At 41.9% G+C, this 19,555-nt stretch overlaps 1 protein-coding gene and 1 pseudogene across 2 annotated transcripts in view; both read left to right on the top strand.

Moving 5' to 3' along the window:
- The window catches only part of MGAT5 (alpha-1,6-mannosylglycoprotein 6-beta-N-acetylglucosaminyltransferase), a 336,674-nt gene that overhangs the window by 206,734 nt on the left and 110,385 nt on the right, over window positions 1-19,555 (top strand). For both annotated transcript variants that reach the window (XM_029934680.1, XM_029934681.1), the window contains 4 exons: window positions 8,662-8,733; window positions 10,676-10,837; window positions 14,222-14,391; window positions 17,578-17,712. In XM_029934680.1, coding sequence (XP_029790540.1) covers window positions 8,662-8,733; window positions 10,676-10,837; window positions 14,222-14,391; window positions 17,578-17,712 — 539 coding nt within the window. The remainder of the gene's footprint in view (window positions 1-8,661; window positions 8,734-10,675; window positions 10,838-14,221; window positions 14,392-17,577; window positions 17,713-19,555) is intronic.
- On the top strand, window positions 9,445-9,513 carry LOC115288711 (annotated as a pseudogene).

The raw sequence follows: 19,555 nt of genomic DNA, 5'->3' as shown, positions 1-19,555 counted from the left end.
TCTCAATAGGCACACAATGCCCAGTGTCTCTGTTTTTTTTTTTAAATTATTTTTAAATGTTTTTTATTTATTTTTGAGAGACAGAGAGAGGCAGCTCAAGCAGGAGAGGGTCAGAGAGAGAGGGAGACACAGAATCTGAAGCAGGCTCCAGGCTCTGAGCTAGCTGTCAGCACAGAGCCTGACACAGGGCTCGAACCCACAAACCGTGAGATCATGACCTGAGCTAAAGCCAGACGCTTAACCAACTGAGCCACCCAGGCGTCCCCCAGTGTCTCTGTTTTTATGATATCAGCACCTGTTGACGATTGTTGCCTGGGTTCATTAATTCCTTAGGGGTTCCTTAATATGTCAGTAACATTTATGAAGAGAAGTGACCGCTCATCTGGTATGCAGTTGCCAGGAGGGAAGCTCATGTAGGAACCATTGTTTACCTGTTGGTTTCCTAGCATCTTCCATTGGTGGCCAGGATTTTGTTTCTATGTTTTTTGGCTTTTTCATCACGAAGTCATTGTTTGAAACATATTTGGTATGTTCAATCTCCTTCAATTATTTTCTCACTAGGTCTCAAACTGCCCTTTCTTTGGCCAGTGGGAGCCAATTAATATGGTCTTCTGAATCCTTTGACATGATTCTGATAGTTTCCGATAGTTTTTATTTATCTGGTATGACAAAGTCTTCCAGATTCATCCTACACAATTTCTACCCTAGAACTGGAATATCCCCTTTTTCCAGGGACCACTGGCTCCTCTTAGTAGGAGACCACAATCTGGGTGCAAAAAGCCTTCACTGCTCTTAGGTTTTGCTGGGTGTTGGGAGATAAAACAGTGAACAGAAAGAGGAACATTTCTCCTTAAGTAAAATTTATGTCTTTTAGATTACAATAAGGGACATAGAGAAAAATAAAATGGGAGAGGATTCTAAGAAGTACTTCTGAGGAATGATGGTGTCAGTCTTATTTTATTTTATTAGGGTTCTATTTTTAAGTAATCTCCATCATGGCGCTGGAACTTACAACCCCAAGATAGAGTCACATGCTCTAGTGTATAACACCAGCTAGGTGCCCCAATGGTGTCAGTATTAGATAGACCGATCAGGAAATACCCTGCTGAGAAGGTGACAGAATGCTATTTGAGCACCAGTTTGAAGGAGGCGAGAGAGTAAGAAGTGCACATATCTGGCAGAGGTGTTTAGTGGGCAGTGGCAACCATAAGTGCAAAGGTCCTGGGGTGACCGTCCGCATCCATTATTTTTTTTTAACATTTATTTATTTTTGAAAGACAGAGCATGAGCAGGGGAGGGTCAGAGAGTGGGAGACACAGAGTCCTAAGCAGGCTCCAGGCTCTGAGCTGTGAGCACAGAGCCCAGTGCAGGGCTCAAACTCACAAATCATGAGATCATGACCTGAGCTGAAGTCGGGCACTTAACCACTGAGCCACCCAGGTGCCCCAGCATCCATTATTAAAAATGAGTACATAGAAACTAATCTCTGGGGAGATTTTTATCTGTTTTGTTCACTGAAATAATGGTGTCTGACATACATATTTATTGAATGAAATATTCTATTTAAAGCCATCTCAAAAAAAAAAAGAGGCGATAGAATTTTTGTTTGTTTGTTCTGAGTAACTTCTCCCAGCTATCACCTTTTTAACCTTGAGAAATGCGTTGTGAAATTTGTAACATTCAAAATCTGTTAAAACATTAAGTTTGAGATGTGAAGCCAGGGGTATTTCAAGCACTTACTGACAATTGAATATAATGCTCTTTTCGTATTAGACCTCTAAGGCATTGCAGGGGTTCAGATTGGACTGTTAGAATGGAATGGGCTGATTTTACTAGAAGGCACAGCTTTCTTGCCCATCTTTTATTCTCATTGTCACGTTAGCATTATTTGCCTGGATCTATGCTTGAGGCAAAGTTGCCCGTGAACAGAGAAGAGGCGCTCTTCCCCCTGTGTTTAGAATGTGACTCTGTCTATAAATTGGCTGCCTTTGGCTATCAGTGTAGATGCAGCCCAGTGGGGCCAGCTTGGCACTGGGCGGCGTGCAGCAGGAAGCGTGCCTGGAGACCTCTGCTTGGTTATAGGAAGCATCTCGGTGCGTCTCTGTGTGGTTCACGGCAGAGGAATCCGTTTGCTGCCTCTCCTGTGTGAGGAAGATTGACACTGCTTCTCCTACAGTGATCGGGGATGGATTTTTGAAACTCTTTGACATCCTGGCTTCAGAAGCCTGCTGGCTTTGGGGCACATGGAATACATACTGTAGCTTTTGTTTAAGTTCTTACCCTTCCCTAACCACTAGAGAACCATGTTGGACTGCCTAGGTTTTGGCTCCCTGTTGCACATCTGAACTTTCTGTTCATAACATTCCTGCCTCCCTTGATAGGGGGCAGTAGTACGGTATTCTAGAAAACACACGAGGCTCCATTGCCTGCCTGGATACAAATACCTATGTTCCCTATAGCTTTTCATCTCGTTCCTCTTCGCTGAGATCAAGGGAAAGCCTGTCTCACCTGCCTTGGCTGTATTGTTGGAAGATTCTCGTGAAGTGATAAAAATGGGTTAAGTGCCGCGCATGTGGAAAAGCATATCCTCATGAAAGTCTTCAGTTTTCAAGTCACGTCTTTGAAATATCCATTCACCACTCACACTGTGAATATAGTTTCCACAAGTGGTGACTGTTCCAAGCAGGAAAAAAAAAAAGTACAGCAAGGACACAGAGTGGCCAGGTATGTAGGTCAGAAAGGGCTTCTCTGAGGAAAAGTTAGAGCATAGTCTGGAAGTAAGGGACCGACACATGGAACTCTCTGGAAGGAAGAGGGTTTTAGATGGAAAGAATAGCAAACACCAAAGTCCTCAGGCATAGGGTTACCAGGTAAAATGCGGGGTGCACAATGATAGTTGAATTTGGGTAAAGGGTAATTTTTTTTTAACTATAAATAGGTGACAAATACTACATGGGACATCCTTATACTTAAAAAAAAATCATTGAAATTCTGATTTAACTGGGAATCCTTTTTTCGCAGCCCCCCACCCCAATCTATACACATGAATCTGGCACCTGTGTGAGGTAGGAACGTGCTGTTTGGACTTGCCAGGAGGGTCTTATGTATGGAGAAGGGGGGGTGAGGCTGGCAGTGTAAGGGTTGAGGTGAAATTCTATAGGGTCTCCATATGAATTCTGGGTTTTATTCTAAGCACAAGGAGAAAGCTACTGAAGGGTTTGAGTAGCGTAGGATGTGATCCAATTTAGGCTTTAAAACAATCCCTCTAGCTGCACAGAACAGGCGTTGGGGGCAAGAGTTGCCAGCAGGAAGCTGTTAGTGCTTTCATTGCCTGCACCACACTTGCCACACAGGAGGAGCAGAGCAAACTTGCTTTGAAGGATTTTATATAAAAGACGTGGGCAATAATAGGCCAGCATTGAAGAGCATGGTTGCAGGAGTACAGGACACAGAGGTCTGGGTTCTGTGCACGTCACGTGGTGATGAAGCGCATGGGCCCTGGGACAGGTCAGATGGCCCGTCAGTCCTCAGCCATGGCTCTGTCCTGTGCTGTGTCTTCATCGGACGGGATGAGTGGCCTTTACCCAGGGATTATTTGAAGACTGGGTGAGGTCATAGGTGTCAGGTGCTTGTCCTAGTGCTTGGCTTCTGGGACAGTATAGCTTTTGTTTTCATCCTTTGTTTCCCCTCATACACAACCATTTTGAACCAACACTATGGCCAAAATATTCATCAGCTCAGGCGATTGGTGCACGGGACCACTCTGGAGACCTGAACCACTTACTAATGTGTAGATGTCTTTGACCATTTCATTGGCTTTTTGAAACTTGAGAAAGGGGAGTCACTGGGGTACGGAGTGGGGAAGAGAAATCTCTCTCTCTCTTTCTCTCTCTCTTTTTTTAAAAATATATATCTGAATGAGTATCTTCATTTGCTATGTCATCAGTAAGGCAAATGCACGTATGTATATGTATGTGTATACATATGTATAGTCAGTGTATTAAATGAATAGATAGGTAGCCAACTATAACCAACCAGCCTGAAAGGGTGATATAAAATTATCTTTTTCAGATCTTAAAGTGTAATAATCAGATTGAGGTCAGTGGAGCCAACTCCTTGAGTTTGTAGGTGAGAACCCTAGGAAGCTAAGTGGCTTAAGGTCATATGCTCGTTGTTGGTAGAGCTGGGCACAGAGTCCGTTTTGGCCAATTCCACATTCAGTGCTCTTTCCCCACTCAGTAGCTGTCTGTTCTACACGAAGCTTGGCCTTTAAGGGTGGCTGAAACATGTCCTGGTCCGCAGTTGTCACCCACCCCTGAAACCCCCTGGTGAGCTAATCTCGAGAAGTCCCCAACCCCTCGGAGCCTTGATTCCCTCCCATGTAACCCTGTCATGTTGCCTGTGTCATAGAGCTTTTCAGGGGATTAAATGATGTAATGCGTGCAGGCTTATTTGTTTTTTTCCCCAGAGACCCTCACTTATTATAAACCTTCAGTAAATGCATGCTTATATAATGTCATTCCTTTAGAAATTATTCTATTAATAGACATTCATTATAAGAAATCATCGCGTGCAGATTAGCCTAAAGAAGGAAATAAAAAGCACCCATAACACCGTCATCCAGAGATAAGTTCACCTTTCTTACACATTTTTCTCATTTAATTTTGATTGCACTTACTATCTGAAAAATACAGCACGAAATTGTCTATGTCAGTGATTCGTTAGAGCAAAGCACTTCACATTAATCACAAGAGAAGAGGCCATAACGGTGCCTGATCATTGTTCTTTCAAAAGAGTAGAGCATTACTATAAAGAGTTAAGCCAGTTATGTATAAATAATGTGCATATGTATGTTAAATCTCCCACTAGTTTCTGCTGTAATTTTATTACTTCTTTCCTCTCTAAAATCTAACTTTTTTTAATGTTTTATTTATTTTTGATACTGAGAGAGACAGAGCATGAGAGGGGGAGGGGCAGAGAGAGGAGACACAGAACCAGAAGCAGGCTCCAGGCTCTGAGCTAGCTGTCAGCACAGAGCCTGACACGGGGCTTAAACCCACGAACGTTGAGATCTGACCTGAGCTGAAGTCGGAGGCTTAACCGACTGAGCCACCCAGGCGCCCCTCTAAAATCTAACTTGAGGGGTGCCTCGGTGGCTCAGTTGGTTAGGCACCTGACTTCGGCTCAGGTCATGATCTTGAGGTTCATGAATTCGAGCTGACAGCGCAGAGCCTGGAGCCTGCTTCGGATTCTGTGTCTCCCTCTCTTTCTGCCCCTCTCCTGCCTCATGCTCTGTGTCTTACTCTCTCAAAAATAAACAAAAATTTAAAAAATGAACATATAAAATCTAACTTGGGTTATAAGTGTATCTACCAGCAGTTTCTTTTTTCTTAAATGTAATGAATCATCCGTTCTACAGACCTTGAAAGTAAATGTGACCTACTTGAGTTGGTTAGGGACTCTGTTTTGATTCACACTGTGCATCATTAAGCTGCAAAACCTTCTCAGGTCAAAGAATTTTACATCATTGGGAGGGGACATGGCAAAAATCACATCCGTTAATTTTGCATCTCCTCATTCCAGAAAGGTGATTTATAGGTCTCTCGCTGTGGAATACGTGTTAGTGTTGCACATTTCTAGCGTGATTGGTCTTTTTCTGTTTTTCCTGCCTCTTCATTCTGTGGCCTGAGGATAACATGCTAAAAAGATTGGTTCTGTGAAAGGAGTTTTGCCTTCAGATTGAAGGTTATTTGAGTCATGGTTCGGCTCCTCTATTGATTCTTGTGTTCCTGCCACCCTGAACTCAGGTGGTTTTCAGTTCTCAGATGTGCGGTGGTGACTTGTGGACTACCCCTGGCAGTGGGCGTGAGGCAGGGGTGGGAGTGGACAGTGGGACAAGCCAGTGCCACCTCCGTGATGCCTGGTCCCAGGCAAAATACAGGGGTCACAGTTGGAAAAGTATGGCCGAAGGGAGGAGTGGGAAAAGGTAGTAAGCAGGCCAATGTAGGCCCTGAGGGTTCTGAGGCTAGAAGAGGTGGTAAGAATGATTTGGATGAGACGTCATCCAGAGCAGGGTGGGCTGGGCTGGGCTCATTCTGGGGTCCAGCTTTCTTGGTAGGATGCTGTGGTAGGGGGTTAGACTCATGAAACAACCCAGGGTAAGTCAGGCAGAAAACCAAAAAAGGGATTAAGAGGTTGAGTTATTAGCCTTGACCATGATTTTCCCTGAGTGTTATTAATGACCCTCTTATTTAGGAAACTATTGCTCATTTGAGGGCTGTTTGTTTCGGTACTTAAAGAGTTATTGCCAGTCCTGGCTTGCTTCCAATCTTGGTTATCCTCTGAGGTTTCAGAAAAACAAAATGGTTTTGTTTTGTTTTGTTTTGTTCCCCTCCCCCTCCATGGAGAAATTGATTTATGTATAATGTAATTATTTGGTTAGCCAGTCACCCCATCACTCTGTACAAAAACAGCAACCTTAAAACCCTGCCATTTTCATTCGGCGTCAGGATGTTCATGATTGGTGTGTCCTCCATTATGAGTGAAAATATAACAGGAAGATTCCTTGCTAAAAGCTACAATACACTGACTCCACGTTCTGCACTTTCAGAGATGCCCTTGAAGCCTTGCAAAATATTACCCAGTGATTTAGAACTGAGATAGATGATCAGTTTCAAAGAGGAAGTCAAGTCTTGAGTATTCTGTAGGGAAGTCGTATTTCAGAAGATCACCTTGGACAGCATTTTCATCAGAGGGAATTTTGGAAGGTTCTTTTTAGGACGGACGAGTGAGGAGGAGATGTATCCTCCTTTATCAGTATCTTGTCTCGCTAATGCCTCTCCTTTCGGTTGATTTTCTTTATTCATCGTCTGTTTCATCTTCCCCTATTATGCTATTTGTGGGGAAGTGTTTTTATCCTGACATTTTGCTGCGAACATTGTGTGACTGACTTAGTGTGAGGCTGACTTCACATCTGTGCTCTGCTCGCCCATCCTCATCTTTGTCTGGGTTGAGGGTCTTGCAATGGAAAATGCTTGCTGCAGTCCATTTGAAGCCTTCATGTGGCAAATATGCTTCATAGCAATGTTTTATTTAGTCCATTTACAAAAATTTAATTTGAATTAAATAATTCATTCCGGTCTAAGAATACAAGGTACAGATGTTTGCGCTGCTGCTGGGAACAGCTGAGGCTTCATCTGCGTGCAGGCTGCTTTTCTGCTGGTTTTGCCTTAATTTTCGCATTTGTGGAGCACTAGATATTGCTTCTCCTGGTGATATTGATGTCAGGTCTCCATTATTAGACACGCGCATCCGAGGCAAGTTAGTATTTTCATTTTTGTGAGTAGAAACCATTTCAGCTTTCCTCTTGGGGAGTCCTTTGGAGTCTCTGAAGTCATTCACAAATATGGTAGGAGTCTAATTTTATGCCACAGGAAAAAAAAGAGAATATTGCTCTTTTCCTCTCCAGGCATTCCACCCTCCCCCAAGCTTTGTTCCCCTCCGCTTACTGCTTTCACTTCATTTGCACTGGCAGATGGCTTTATGCAAATCACCCAGTTATTTTGGTCATAGTAAAAATCACCTTGCATTAAGAGCAATTTCTAGATTAGGGAAACTGCTGTGTTTGTTTGAAAATGCACCCCAGGCTGGAGGGCAAACCATGGTGACTGAGCCCACGTCACTGACCTATAAGGCGGCAGCCCTGCCTGCACCTCCTGCTCGCTGGCCCTCCGAGGTGCCCCCTGTCCACTTGCTCTGTGTCTGTAAGTCCAACTCGCTAGAGAAAACCTGTAGAAAAAAATATTTTGGATGGCTCTTTCTTAGCCATCTTTAATAATGTCACCGTGTATTCGTACTTGGTCATGTGCCACCTTGGAATTGTATGGCCAGCAAAATTAGTGCGGTTTTCGTTTTTCTTTTCCTAGAAATGGTGGGTTTTGCCTACTTTGCTTCCGTAACCTTTTTGAAGTAACTTCTGCAAAATCTTTTCCTCTTCCCCCCAACTCTCTCAACTTCTGTGCATTGGCAGAGCAGTCCATCCTATAGAATGGCTCTCCCAAGATTACTGAGGGTTTTTTTTTATCCTTTTTCTTTTGATCTCGTTCTCCAATACTTTTTACCATCTTCTTCCTTAAGATGAGACAGTGTACAGGGAACAGCCAGAAATGAGGGAAAGCCTTGATCAATTAGCTTTAAACGGTCAGCTGCTTTCCTAATTCTGAGATACAAGATTGGGCTCCGTGGCTCAAACGCCCTGCTTTTTCCCTTCCAGACGAGGCACAGCAGACAGTGGATCGTTCCTGCCCTCCCGTTCTCCTTGCCCTGCAGTGTCAATCTTCCTCCTTCCTTCCTTCCGGAGGCCCCCTCTCCTCTGGTGTAGACCCAGGAGGCTTACGCAATGAAGGAATCAGTTGGTGTGAAGAGCTTTGAAGGACAGATGTAAAGTGTGATTGTGCGCTCCATGAGACCTTCGCTCTTGTTCGTCTGAGAGGGCACCTGTCTGTGTTGCTAGCTGAAAGCATGAAAGTCTGACTGATAGGAGCAATAACCACTTACATGCAGGTCTCAGTGTGTGCCACGAAGGGTGCATGGTGCTTTCTTTATGCATTAATTTGTTTCCAGATGAACCAGCATCCTTAACATCTCCGATGTATTTTTCAGGTTGAAAACTGGTGTCCTCATTTACCTTGGAGAGCAAAAAATCCCTATGAAGAAGCTGATCATAATTCATTGGTGAGTGATTTTGGGAACTAGGCTTACAATGTGATTCTGATGCCAAGTAATACACATGAAGTCTTCTAGAGATGCCACCTGTAACCTGAAATAATGGTAAACTGAGGAACTTCTGTCTGCAGACCTGTGGGAATTTGGGTGATCAAATCAGTTAACTCTTAGTGTTTATTGGGCAATTCTCTGAGGGTTCCTGAGAGGTAGGCTACCCATAGGAGTAAGACATGATGCCCGATGTGGGGGCGCTCTGTGATCTTACGAAGGTGATGGTTGAAAACAGTGTCCACACCTGTGCGCATGCTGAATTAGAGTCCATTGGAAATGAGTGTGGAAGTGACAATCTCAGCCCACAGGGGTCAGGACAGGCCGCAAGGAGACAATGACTTTAGAGCTGAATTTCAAATGGCAAGTGAGTTCATAGAGGATCAGGGAGAGGACGGTCGGTCTCATGTGCGGTGGAAAGTTGCGTGAGCAAGAGTTGGTTTCCAGGGAGTAGAGCATGGTTCAGCAGAGGAGGCCACAGGGGTTTGGATGAGCTTTGGTGGAAGATGAGATTGAGAAGATTAGTAGTGACTGTGAAAGGTTTTCTGTGCCATCCTAAAAGCTTAAGTCTTTATTCTTTTAGACCAGGGATCAGCGGGCTTTTTCTGTAAAAGACCAGATAGTAAATATTTTCATCTTACCAGGCTGTAAGGTCTCTGTTGGAACCAGCCTATCGCTTCTTGGCCTTTGGGCTAAGATCAAGTGTAGTATCTGTTGGAACTGGCTTGATTCTGACCTTGAGTGCAGGAGGCAGCATAGACAGGATGTAAGTGAACAGGCATGGCTGTGTGCCAGGGGGACTTTGGTACCAAAACAGGCAGTGAGGAGGATGGAGATCTGGCCCCCACGCCAGCTGGCTGACCCATGCCATAGACCATGAGAGTCTTGGGAGATGTTTGGGTCCAAGAGGGATCAGGTGAGTTTGGAGAACAAAGGTTGGTGACTGCTAAGAGATGGAGTCAGCATGTTCTAGATGTTACCTGAAATAAATACGAGCATTACTAGTTTTCTGTCATTCTATTCCAGTCACTGATTGTATGCAGCTACCTTAGAAAAATGTTCTTCCTGGCTTTTAAATGATTCTGTCCTGAATTTTAAATCTTATTTAACTGTGGTAGGAAAATGGTATTCCTGGCTTTTAAAGTCCTTAGGAAATAATGAACTTTGTTTGAGATGGGGACAAAACTATAAGATGCACATTTATTTCCCGCTTAACTTTGTGGACACAAGAAGGCTTTTTGGCGCTCTCCATAATGCCAACGAGCCTGTTAAGAGTTGACTTCATGGGGTACCTGGGTGGCTCAGTCAGTTAAGCATCCGAGGCTCAGGTCATGATCTTGCAGTTTGTGAGTTCGAGCCCTGTGTCGGGTTCTGTGCTTACGGCTCAGAGCCTGGAGCCTGCTTCAGATTCTGTGTCTCCCTCTCTCTCTGCCCCTCCCCAGCTCATGCTCTGTCTCTGTCTCTCAATAATAAATAAAAATGTTAAAAAAATTTTTTTTTTAAAAATTGACTTTCCTTTTTCTTGGAGTCTGCCACCTCTCATTAGGTCCAAGTAGCAATAAATTCAGGTACGGAGAATTTGAAGGTACATCAAGCATACCCATTGTAAAAAAAAAAAAAATGCCTTTTAATATAACTCAGGGCTTTGCAATGACTGTGGTGCCTTTCTCAATTTCTAATTTGTTAATGATGTCCCTTACAGCAGATCAGCAGTCAGGGGCCTTTACTTTAATTTGTCATCCTGGGTCCTGAAAGGAAAGCTGTGCAGCAGACAAGACTCACTTTTGAAGCCCTGTATTTAATTGACTATCTCTTTCAAGTTTTCAAATGTCACATCATGACAACTATTATGCTTTCTGACTTTTTATCTTCTATTCATTTTTTATTAAATTTCTGTTTCTAGGCGGAAATTCGCACAGATTTTAATATTCTCTACAGCATGATGAAAAAGCATGAAGAATTCCGGTGGATGAGACTCCGGATCCGGCGAATGGCTGATGCTTGGATCCAGGCAATCAAGTCTCTGGCAGAAAAGCAGAATCTTGAAAAGAGAAAGCGGAAGAAAGTGAGCTTCTGATTAATTCAGTTCAGTTAGATGCCAGTGTTCTTTTAAAATCCGATTTTGCTTGGAAACAAGACTAAGAGAAATGTCATGTCTCTAGTGATATTCCCTCAGGGTGAATCTGCTCAGTCTCTTGTACAGCCATTTTTGGGCTTTCCTTTCCCCAGATATAATAATCCTGCTTGGCAGGGACTGGCACACATGTTTCTCGGGTGAAGCCAAGCAGAGTGTCTGCCTGTAAGATTCCCTTTGACCCTTCCTGACGGTCTCTCCCCGTAGCATCAGGAAACATAACCCTCTCGGCTTTACCCAAATACAGCCTTGGAGCGCTGGCTGTTCGATCCTGATGGCCGTGTCCTGTTGGGCACATTTCTCAGTTCTGGGGTTTGGGCACCTGGTGTATTCCACTGCTGCTACATTGGGTTGCTACCTATGCTTAGGTTCCTGAGAGAGAGATACTATCAATTAAACTAGAGGCAGTTTTTTTTTTTGAAGTTCATGAGGATTTGCTTCGAAAACCTCTGGAATAACCCTGAGCCTGGAAGATTTTACATCCTGTTAGTTACAAGTTCAGTGGCCTTGGCTTTAGATTAACTGTTCAGATGACAAGACAGCAGAGCAAATAAAACAATCTTCAGTATCCACATTTAAAAATTAATTAAAAATGACTTTGGTATTTCTAATTTGACTACTTTGAGATCCTCAAAAGAAAGGAAATACAGATGAACTGAAAAAACCCCAAGTCATAGTGTAGTGGCTCCATTTAGCTTAGATCCTTTGAGTTTATGAGACACCAGGTCCAAATGTTCAGGTACCAAATAGTCCTCAGTAGAAGAGTATGAGGTCAGAATTCCAGGTGAGCTGTGAGAAATAGAGCATTTTTATATAATCCTATGCTATAATCTCTAGGATACATTGTGAGATGAATAAATATTAGGTGGAGAACAGTGAACATTGTTTTCAAAAGGAAAAGAGAATTTTATACATCTATATACCTACAAGTGTACATAAAGTGTACATATATACACATGAGCTACATATAATACACATTTGTGCTTTCTCATATTGTTAAAAATAGAAGGATAAACCATGAAATTAAAAATAAAGGAGATGCATAATGGTGCTTTTTGTACAGGATTGTGGGTGTATGTATTACCACTCACCTGTTAAAATGTTAAAAATGGTTAAGATGTTAAATTTTACGTTAGCATATATTGTACCACAATAAAAAGGATCAAATGTGGGAAAAGAAGGAATAGCATGGAGGCAACAGGTGTAGAAACTAGACTTATCTAAATACATCTTACTGTGTAGATTTGGTATTAGAATCATTTTACATAGCATAAAACAAAATTTTACTACAAAAAGAAAAAAAACAGTACCTAAAAATTACAAGGAAAATAAAACCTGAACTGACCACCCATTCAGCTGTGCAGTAAACACACAGAGAAGGACTATTCTTAGTGACTAGAACACAATAAGTTCGGCATTTCTGATGGGGTATCACAGAGCACTAACCAACCGCAAAATACTTTAAGAGAAGTTTTACTGATCGTGTAGTAGGTGGTGGTGTAGATATCCTCATTCTGAATCCCTTGTGCATATTAGAATAAAGCCAAGTACTTATGTTAGTATCCTTGAGAAATGGGATTTTCAGTATAGGAGAGAGGAAATAGCATATGTGAGATGGGTAATGTTATGTAAAAATCCTGTAATCCGTGTTTGAATGGGAAATACCAGTATGAATTTATGATTTACTTTATCCTCGAGGAGAGATAAATTTCCAGTTACCCCCACTAAGAAAGGCTATCAACAGTGATCAACCAGAGTCCCCTAAGTCAGAGACCTTGATCTATAGATAGCATCTCCACTAGATGGTATAGAGGTTCTTGGAAAAATCGTTGGGGAAGGTCTGAGACAGAAGTTGCCCGTGATAAACTTGGAACCTGTCATATCAGAAGGCAAAATAACTCTCCAAGCCTACAAGAACTATGTCAGAAACACCAACTTGAACAAGCCTCCCACTGGCAAGATGGGACGATGTGGTAATCCATAAGGATTATAACTATGGTTTATTGAAACATATCAAACATACTTCTATCTATGATTTGATCATGATACCTTTAAAAAACTGGACTGATGGTCATTCGAGTATGCTAAAGAGCAAATTGGTAATTTGAAAACTGATAAAGGGCAAGCAAGAATTAAATATTTACCAGGCTTTGTTTATGTAAATGGTACTTCAACAAAATCAAACAGTTGATGGGGGGATGTTTTAGCTAATAAGTGTGGTAGAATATCACCATTTTGCAGCTCCTTATGGATGAATGCATCTAGTTAACAATCATCAGTAGTTGGTAACATCACCAGAGGCATACAGTGTTCCCACTGGTGGAAGTACACGGCACCATCTCTGCAGTAGTATCTCCAAAAATATCAAATATGAAGTTGATCAGGCCTGCAGACCTAATTACTAATTTACTATAAATACAAGAGACACAAGATTCTGGTGTATAATCAGCAAAATCCAAAGTGTGAGAGTCTCTACAGGAGACACCACCCAGGCCCTTTGACAAATAAATTATAACTCTACCCACCCCCCAAACGATGGGGTTAAAGAAACCTAAGAAATAGATGAGACAATGAACAGATTATATACTTTATTTGACTTCTGACTCAAACAACCGCACTTGAAAAAAAAAATGGAACAGTTGAGGAAGTTTAAGCATTAGCTGGATAATGAATGGTCTTAAGGAATTAATAACCATTTTAGGGGTGATAGTGATGTTATGGTTATATTTTTAACCAAAGGTTTTTTCCTTTTAGAGATACAAAGTGAAATATTTGCAGATGGAAGGGTATCACCTCTAGGATTTGCTTCACCATAAGCTATAGGGGTTGGGAGAAAATAAGTGGTATACATTAAATAAGATTTGCCAGGAGTTAATAACTGTGGAATTTATGTGATCAGTACATTGGGATTGACTACATTGTTATGTCTGATTTAAGATATGTTTGAAATTTTTTATGTTAAAACCTTAAAAATATCCCAACTGTGGGTGAGGGGGGCAATATTATTAAAATGGTATTTTATGTCTCTGACTTACTCTCCATTAACTCTGATTTTCCAAATATATCCTGTTTTTTAAAAACTGATTACCATATCTCATGATTGTCCATCTCTATGGCTCATAGCCAGGGCAGTAGTGACTTTCTTTCCATTTTTGGGGTACTTTCTGGAAAAATCTTAAGCCACATTGAGATTTCATTAGAATGTAAGCATTACTTTAGAATCGGTTAATTGCTTTTGGTGTGTTACTATGGAGTTTGTACTCGGTTCAGTGGGAATCAATATATGCCTCTCCTTTGTTTTTTGTTTTTTTTCAGGTCCTTGTTCACCTGGGGCTCCTGACGAAGGAATCTGGATTTAAGATAGCAGAGACCGCTTTCAGTGGTGGCCCTCTTGGTGAATTAGTTCAGTGGAGTGATTTAATTACATCTCTGTACTTACTGGGCCATGACATTAGGATTTCAGCTTCACTGGCTGAGCTCAAGGAGTAAGGAGATTACTTTTCAATTTTAAAATCAGAATACAAAAAAGAAATTGTAAACTCTTAAAGCCCTCTATTAGTGTGTAATTTCTTGTGGAGGAAAATGAAAGTGATAATTCACTAAACAGGAGATAAGAAGATTATTTTCAGGAGCTAAATACATACACTGTGAAAAGGATAATATGTTTTCATTGTAGCTGCAGGCTCTAGAGGCTTCATAAATGAATGCCAGAAAATTCAAACTAAGGAGCTTATTCTTTGCTATTACAGGTGCTTCCACCATGTGCACCGCAAACATTATTGACTTTCCTAATTCTCTGTCTCTTGCTGAAATTCATACCATTCCCTACTCAACCTCAAGCTGTCTCAATCTTCAAACCGAGCAGATTCCTTTTTTATGATTTAATTTGGATAGAATGAGTTTCTTGAAAGCTCTGATCCAGTCCTTTTTTCAGTAAAGCCAACTTTCCAGTCTGAGTCTGTTCGCTGTACCTGGCTTTTCTGTTTCCCTGAAACCTACTTCGGGCTCCAGCCCTCTCCCAGTCTCCTTATAGATTGCCGCAGCCGGCGAGGCAGGAATGCTTAGACCCCCTTCGCTCTTTTTGCATAACTGCCCATGGAGACTCTCTACCCAGCAGCCAGTGATTGTGTTGGAGTGTGTCAGATGTTCCACACGAAATACCTTGAGAGGCATCCTGGAGCTGGAAGGGTGTCAAACTACGTCCCCCTCTCTCTCTACTTTATTGTCCAGGATACTGATGCCCGGAGAGGCAGCTTGTGTTAGGTCCAAAGTCCACACACCTGATGAGTGGCAGTGTTAAGATGAAAGCAATAATAGCAAAATAATATAAAGTGTCATGTTTTAAATGAGTTCTATATGTTAAAACCATGATACAGGCATTAGTTACAGCACTGTCAACAATGACACCCAGAGTATTGATGACTAATAACAGCCAGCATTTGTCAGGCACCTACTGTGCGGCAGACACTGAGCATTTCACATATTCAATCTCACTCAGTCCTTAGCACAGACTTTCGGAAGTAAGTGCTATTGCTCTCTGCATTTTCAAGGTGAGGAAACGGAGCTGTTCAAGGTCAGGTGGAGAACACACGAAAGAGCTAGGATTTGAGTTTTATCCTATGTCTGCTCTTGACCACTGTACTATATTGCTCGTTCCAGATCTAGATCAACCTGAGGTCTTCTGACCCCTAAACACCACCCTTGTCCCTTTGGCATGCTGCCTCCTGCTTACTTTAAAACACATTGTGTACATGATCGTGAAGTAACATGCACTTACACATTCAGCATTCTGTAGTGCTCTCTGAGCACTAGTCCTTGTTATGGGATAGACACAGATGACCAGCATGTGTTCAAGGGAATGCCAATCTTTTGGTAATTACAGCTAATACATTGCATAATAATTACACTAATTGCACTGTGATTAGTACTAATTGAGGCATGGATGCTAGAATGTAAGCCAAGGGGGTATAGAAACTGAATATTGCTCACCATGGTGTATGTGGCACCTAGAATAGTGCCTGACACCCAGTGGGTGGTGTGACTATTTACTGAGCAAATGAGTGATGGGGTGAATGAATGAATGAATGAATGAGTGAGTGGGTGAATAAATGGAGAACATGGGATCCTTAGGGACAGGTGCTTCCTAGGGAGATGAGAAAAGGCTTATTAAGGGCCTACCAGGCAGAGACTTAATTTGTTGGTTAAGAAGTCCATAGAAGTCTTTAAACACTGGTCCTGGGACCAGATGTGTCTTATTTAAGAATTATGGTGACAATATAGAGTAGCAGTTTCTGCACATGAAAGCCACTTGGGGATGTTTATAGACTTCCAGAGACCAGACTGTATCCCAGACTAATTAAGTCACAATCTTTGGGGACAGGACACAGGCATGAGGAATATCTTGATGTCTCTAGGTAATACCAATGTGCAGACAAGTTTGGGAATCACTAAGAGACAAGGTGGACCAGGAATCTACAAACTCCGGCTCTGGGCCACATGCAGTTTTCTGCCTGTTTTTGTTAATAAACTTCTTGGAACACAGCCACACCGATTGTTTATTGCTTAAGACTGCTCTTATTCTACACGAGCTGAGTTGCGTAGGTGAGGCAGAGAAGTATTTTCATATTCTTGGGAAAAAATAGACAACCTCGTATGGTCAGAAGGCCAGATGAGAGAAGAGGGGTGCCCAAAGTGGTGGCAATGTGGGGCTACAGAGCACCCCCCTGCCCCCCATGACGTAGGACAGCCATGATTCAGTGAAGGGCAGTTAGGGGGCGTGGACAGGGATAAATGGTACCAATGATGACTGATTTCTGGGCGAATGGCAGTGTGGTTTGGTTAGCGCTTTTTACTCCCATATTTGAAGTTGGCATACAGTCGGGTGGGTATGTGGACGCTCTCTGAATGCAAGGGTAGGTTCGTGTGGATGGGTGAGGAGATGGGTGGATGGAAGGAGGTGTAGTGAAAAACCGTAAACCATGGTGCCAGGTATGTAATACAGTCTAGCTGGAAGGAAAAGTTTAATACAGAAAAAAATTAGGAAACAGTAGAAGACAGTATAGAAGTTTATATTGTAGTGGCTAGAAATGGACATTTAGGAGGGCAGTATGGGCTGGAGTAATGAGAGCAGGTTCTGTGGGGAAGAGGAATTGTCACAACTCAGGGTGTATCTGGTATATGTTAGGTACTTTCTATTTAATGCCACATGGAACCACCCAGAGAATCCCTGACTGGTTGCTATCTTACCATCTTTCTGTAACAAATCCTGTTTTGTGGTAGGTTGAGTTTTTTTGGTTTGTTTTTGATGAGGAGGACAGACCAGAGAGGTTAGTGACTTGTCTGAAATCTCAGAGCTGCTAGTGGATCTAGATAGTACAGACAGATTCAGACACAGTTCTTCCTTGGTTTCAAAGTCTGTGTGTGTGTGTGTGTGTGTGTGTGTGTGTGTGTGCGCGCGCATGCCACCATTTGCTTTTTCCAGAGTTGGAATCCGGGCTACAGATAGGCCGCGCTGCGTGGGCAGAATTTGGATTGGCGGCGGAGTGGGACAGGCTACGCCATCCTCCCAGACAAGATGCTTAGGATGTGTATTTGGGTATTAATGTTGCTAAGTGTATTATTTTGAAATAAATTATTTTTTCTGTTTTTCGTCTCGTGTGCCCTTTTCCTAGAATAATGAAGAAGGTTGTAGGAAACCGGTCTGGCTGCCCAACTGTAGGAGACAGAATTGTTGAGCTCATTTATATTGATATCGTGGGACTCGCCCAATTCAAGAAAACTCTTGGACCTTCCTGGGTTCACTACCAGTAAGTGCTACTTGCTGTTCTAAAGTTTATAGAGCTTTTCTGCTTTTTTATTTTTTTAAACAAGGGTAATATGGTTACAGACAGAACAAGCTTATCAAATATTATCTTTTGGGTAGTGTGGAGTGGGTTTCTCATTCCTAATTGAAATTCAGATTTTCCACAGTGACTTTTTACTTTCAAAGGCTATTCATTCTTTTCATGGATTTCTTTTAAGAGAGAGTGAGTGTCCAGCCTCCTCTCCACCTTCCCTGGTGCTCCGCTTACCTCTCCCAGGGTGCCTATGCCAATCCCGTTTGTTTAAGTAACAATTCAGATAAAACGTGGAAAATGTCACTTCTTGTGCTCCTCCGGTTTGAAAGGATGACTCATTTCTCTTCCCCTTTCCCTCATCAGTTGTCGTTTTGGGAAGTGAAAGCTGTGACTGCATTGTCTGAAAGCTGGAGTCTTGCACTTTTTAGGACAAGACCCCTGTTGAGAATGACTTGAGTGCACGTCTTTATCACTTCAGAGAAGAACCCATTGTTCTCTGCAGTGTGGGTTTGGGACCATGATTTTCTGTTTGAAACGATTTTACATCATACGCAAGCACTAAATAACAGTGAATTACATAATGAAGTTTATCAATTTTTCCATTTTCTTCCAGTCTTTCTAAAGGAGGTTTAGTCTGATGCTATGATACCTCCAGCATGTCTTGTAACACTTATGTGCATTTTTAACAAAATGAGTGTAGCTGTAAGTTTCAGCCTTCAGGCAAAATATCCAGTTTGAATATCATAATAATTTTTAAAGAAGAAAAGTATGTTGGAGTTTTTTTTGTGTGTGTGTAGTTGTTACTTTCTCCTTGCTAAAGCTATTAGCGGCTTTTATTTATGGTCTCTAAAGGTTTCCAATAAATGTAAATGAACATTATCATTTATTTAATGGTGTCTGTGGTACCTAAATTTGGGTAAAACACATGACGTTACTACCACTTGACTAACTGATAGTGGATATTGACCTACAGTTTAAACCAAATTCCTAAAAAATCATTTAGAAAATCTTTCAATTAGCATGACTTAGAAATTCCTCCATGTGTTTCTTTGTTATTGTTCCTGGGTAAAGAGATGTTTTGATGTGTTCTAAGTTAACCAGTAATTGAGTCCTTAATGACTTAAAGTAGGTCTGTTTTGGGTTAGTTTATAGTCTAATATTATTTATTAACTTTAATCCTGAAGCTTATTTAAGATTGCAAGTCCTGTAGAAATTCAAAGGAAACAAAGTCAAAACGTTAGGACTCTTCTCCAAAACATAGTCCACACCCATTGTCTGTGGAGTTTTCTTGTCAGTCAGTATAATTTTTCTCACTGCGCAGTAAAGTACTCAGGGAGAGGGGAAAGGGATTCACTGAGAAGACACTGTATTTTTCATTTCATTTTGGATATAGTTTCATGAGAAAGCAAAAGCAAAATCTTGGTTTAGGCCAGGATAATAACACTATGCCTTGTGCACCCCCTTTTCCGTGTCCTTTTTGGTTTTTTCCTTGAAACCTTCATATATCTCAAGCTGTCACATTTGTTCTCAGTTATGTGGAAATAACCATCTTTCTTTTTGGTTAATAAGCCATGTAAGTAAACAATCATTTTCCCCCTTTTAGCTACAGTATTAAAAAAGGGAAGAAAAGCAGAGCCCTTGTTCCCTGGTGGTTAGCAAAGGGCAGGCATCTGGTGGATGCGCAGAAGGAACGAGACCTCCCTGGCATCCCTGGACTCCCATTTCCTCACCAACAAGATGGGCTGCTGGGATGGAGAAGGGCCCTCAGGGGTGGTGTGTAGGTCAATTAAAAAGGATGGTTTCATTATTCAAA

The sequence above is a fragment of the Suricata suricatta genome, chromosome 3 (genome assembly GCF_006229205.1).
Source record: "Suricata suricatta isolate VVHF042 chromosome 3, meerkat_22Aug2017_6uvM2_HiC, whole genome shotgun sequence".
Classification (NCBI taxonomy): Eukaryota; Metazoa; Chordata; class Mammalia; order Carnivora; family Herpestidae; genus Suricata; species Suricata suricatta.
The sequence above is the reverse complement of the archived record's forward strand: the minus strand, read 5'-3'. Positions and strand labels throughout refer to the sequence as shown.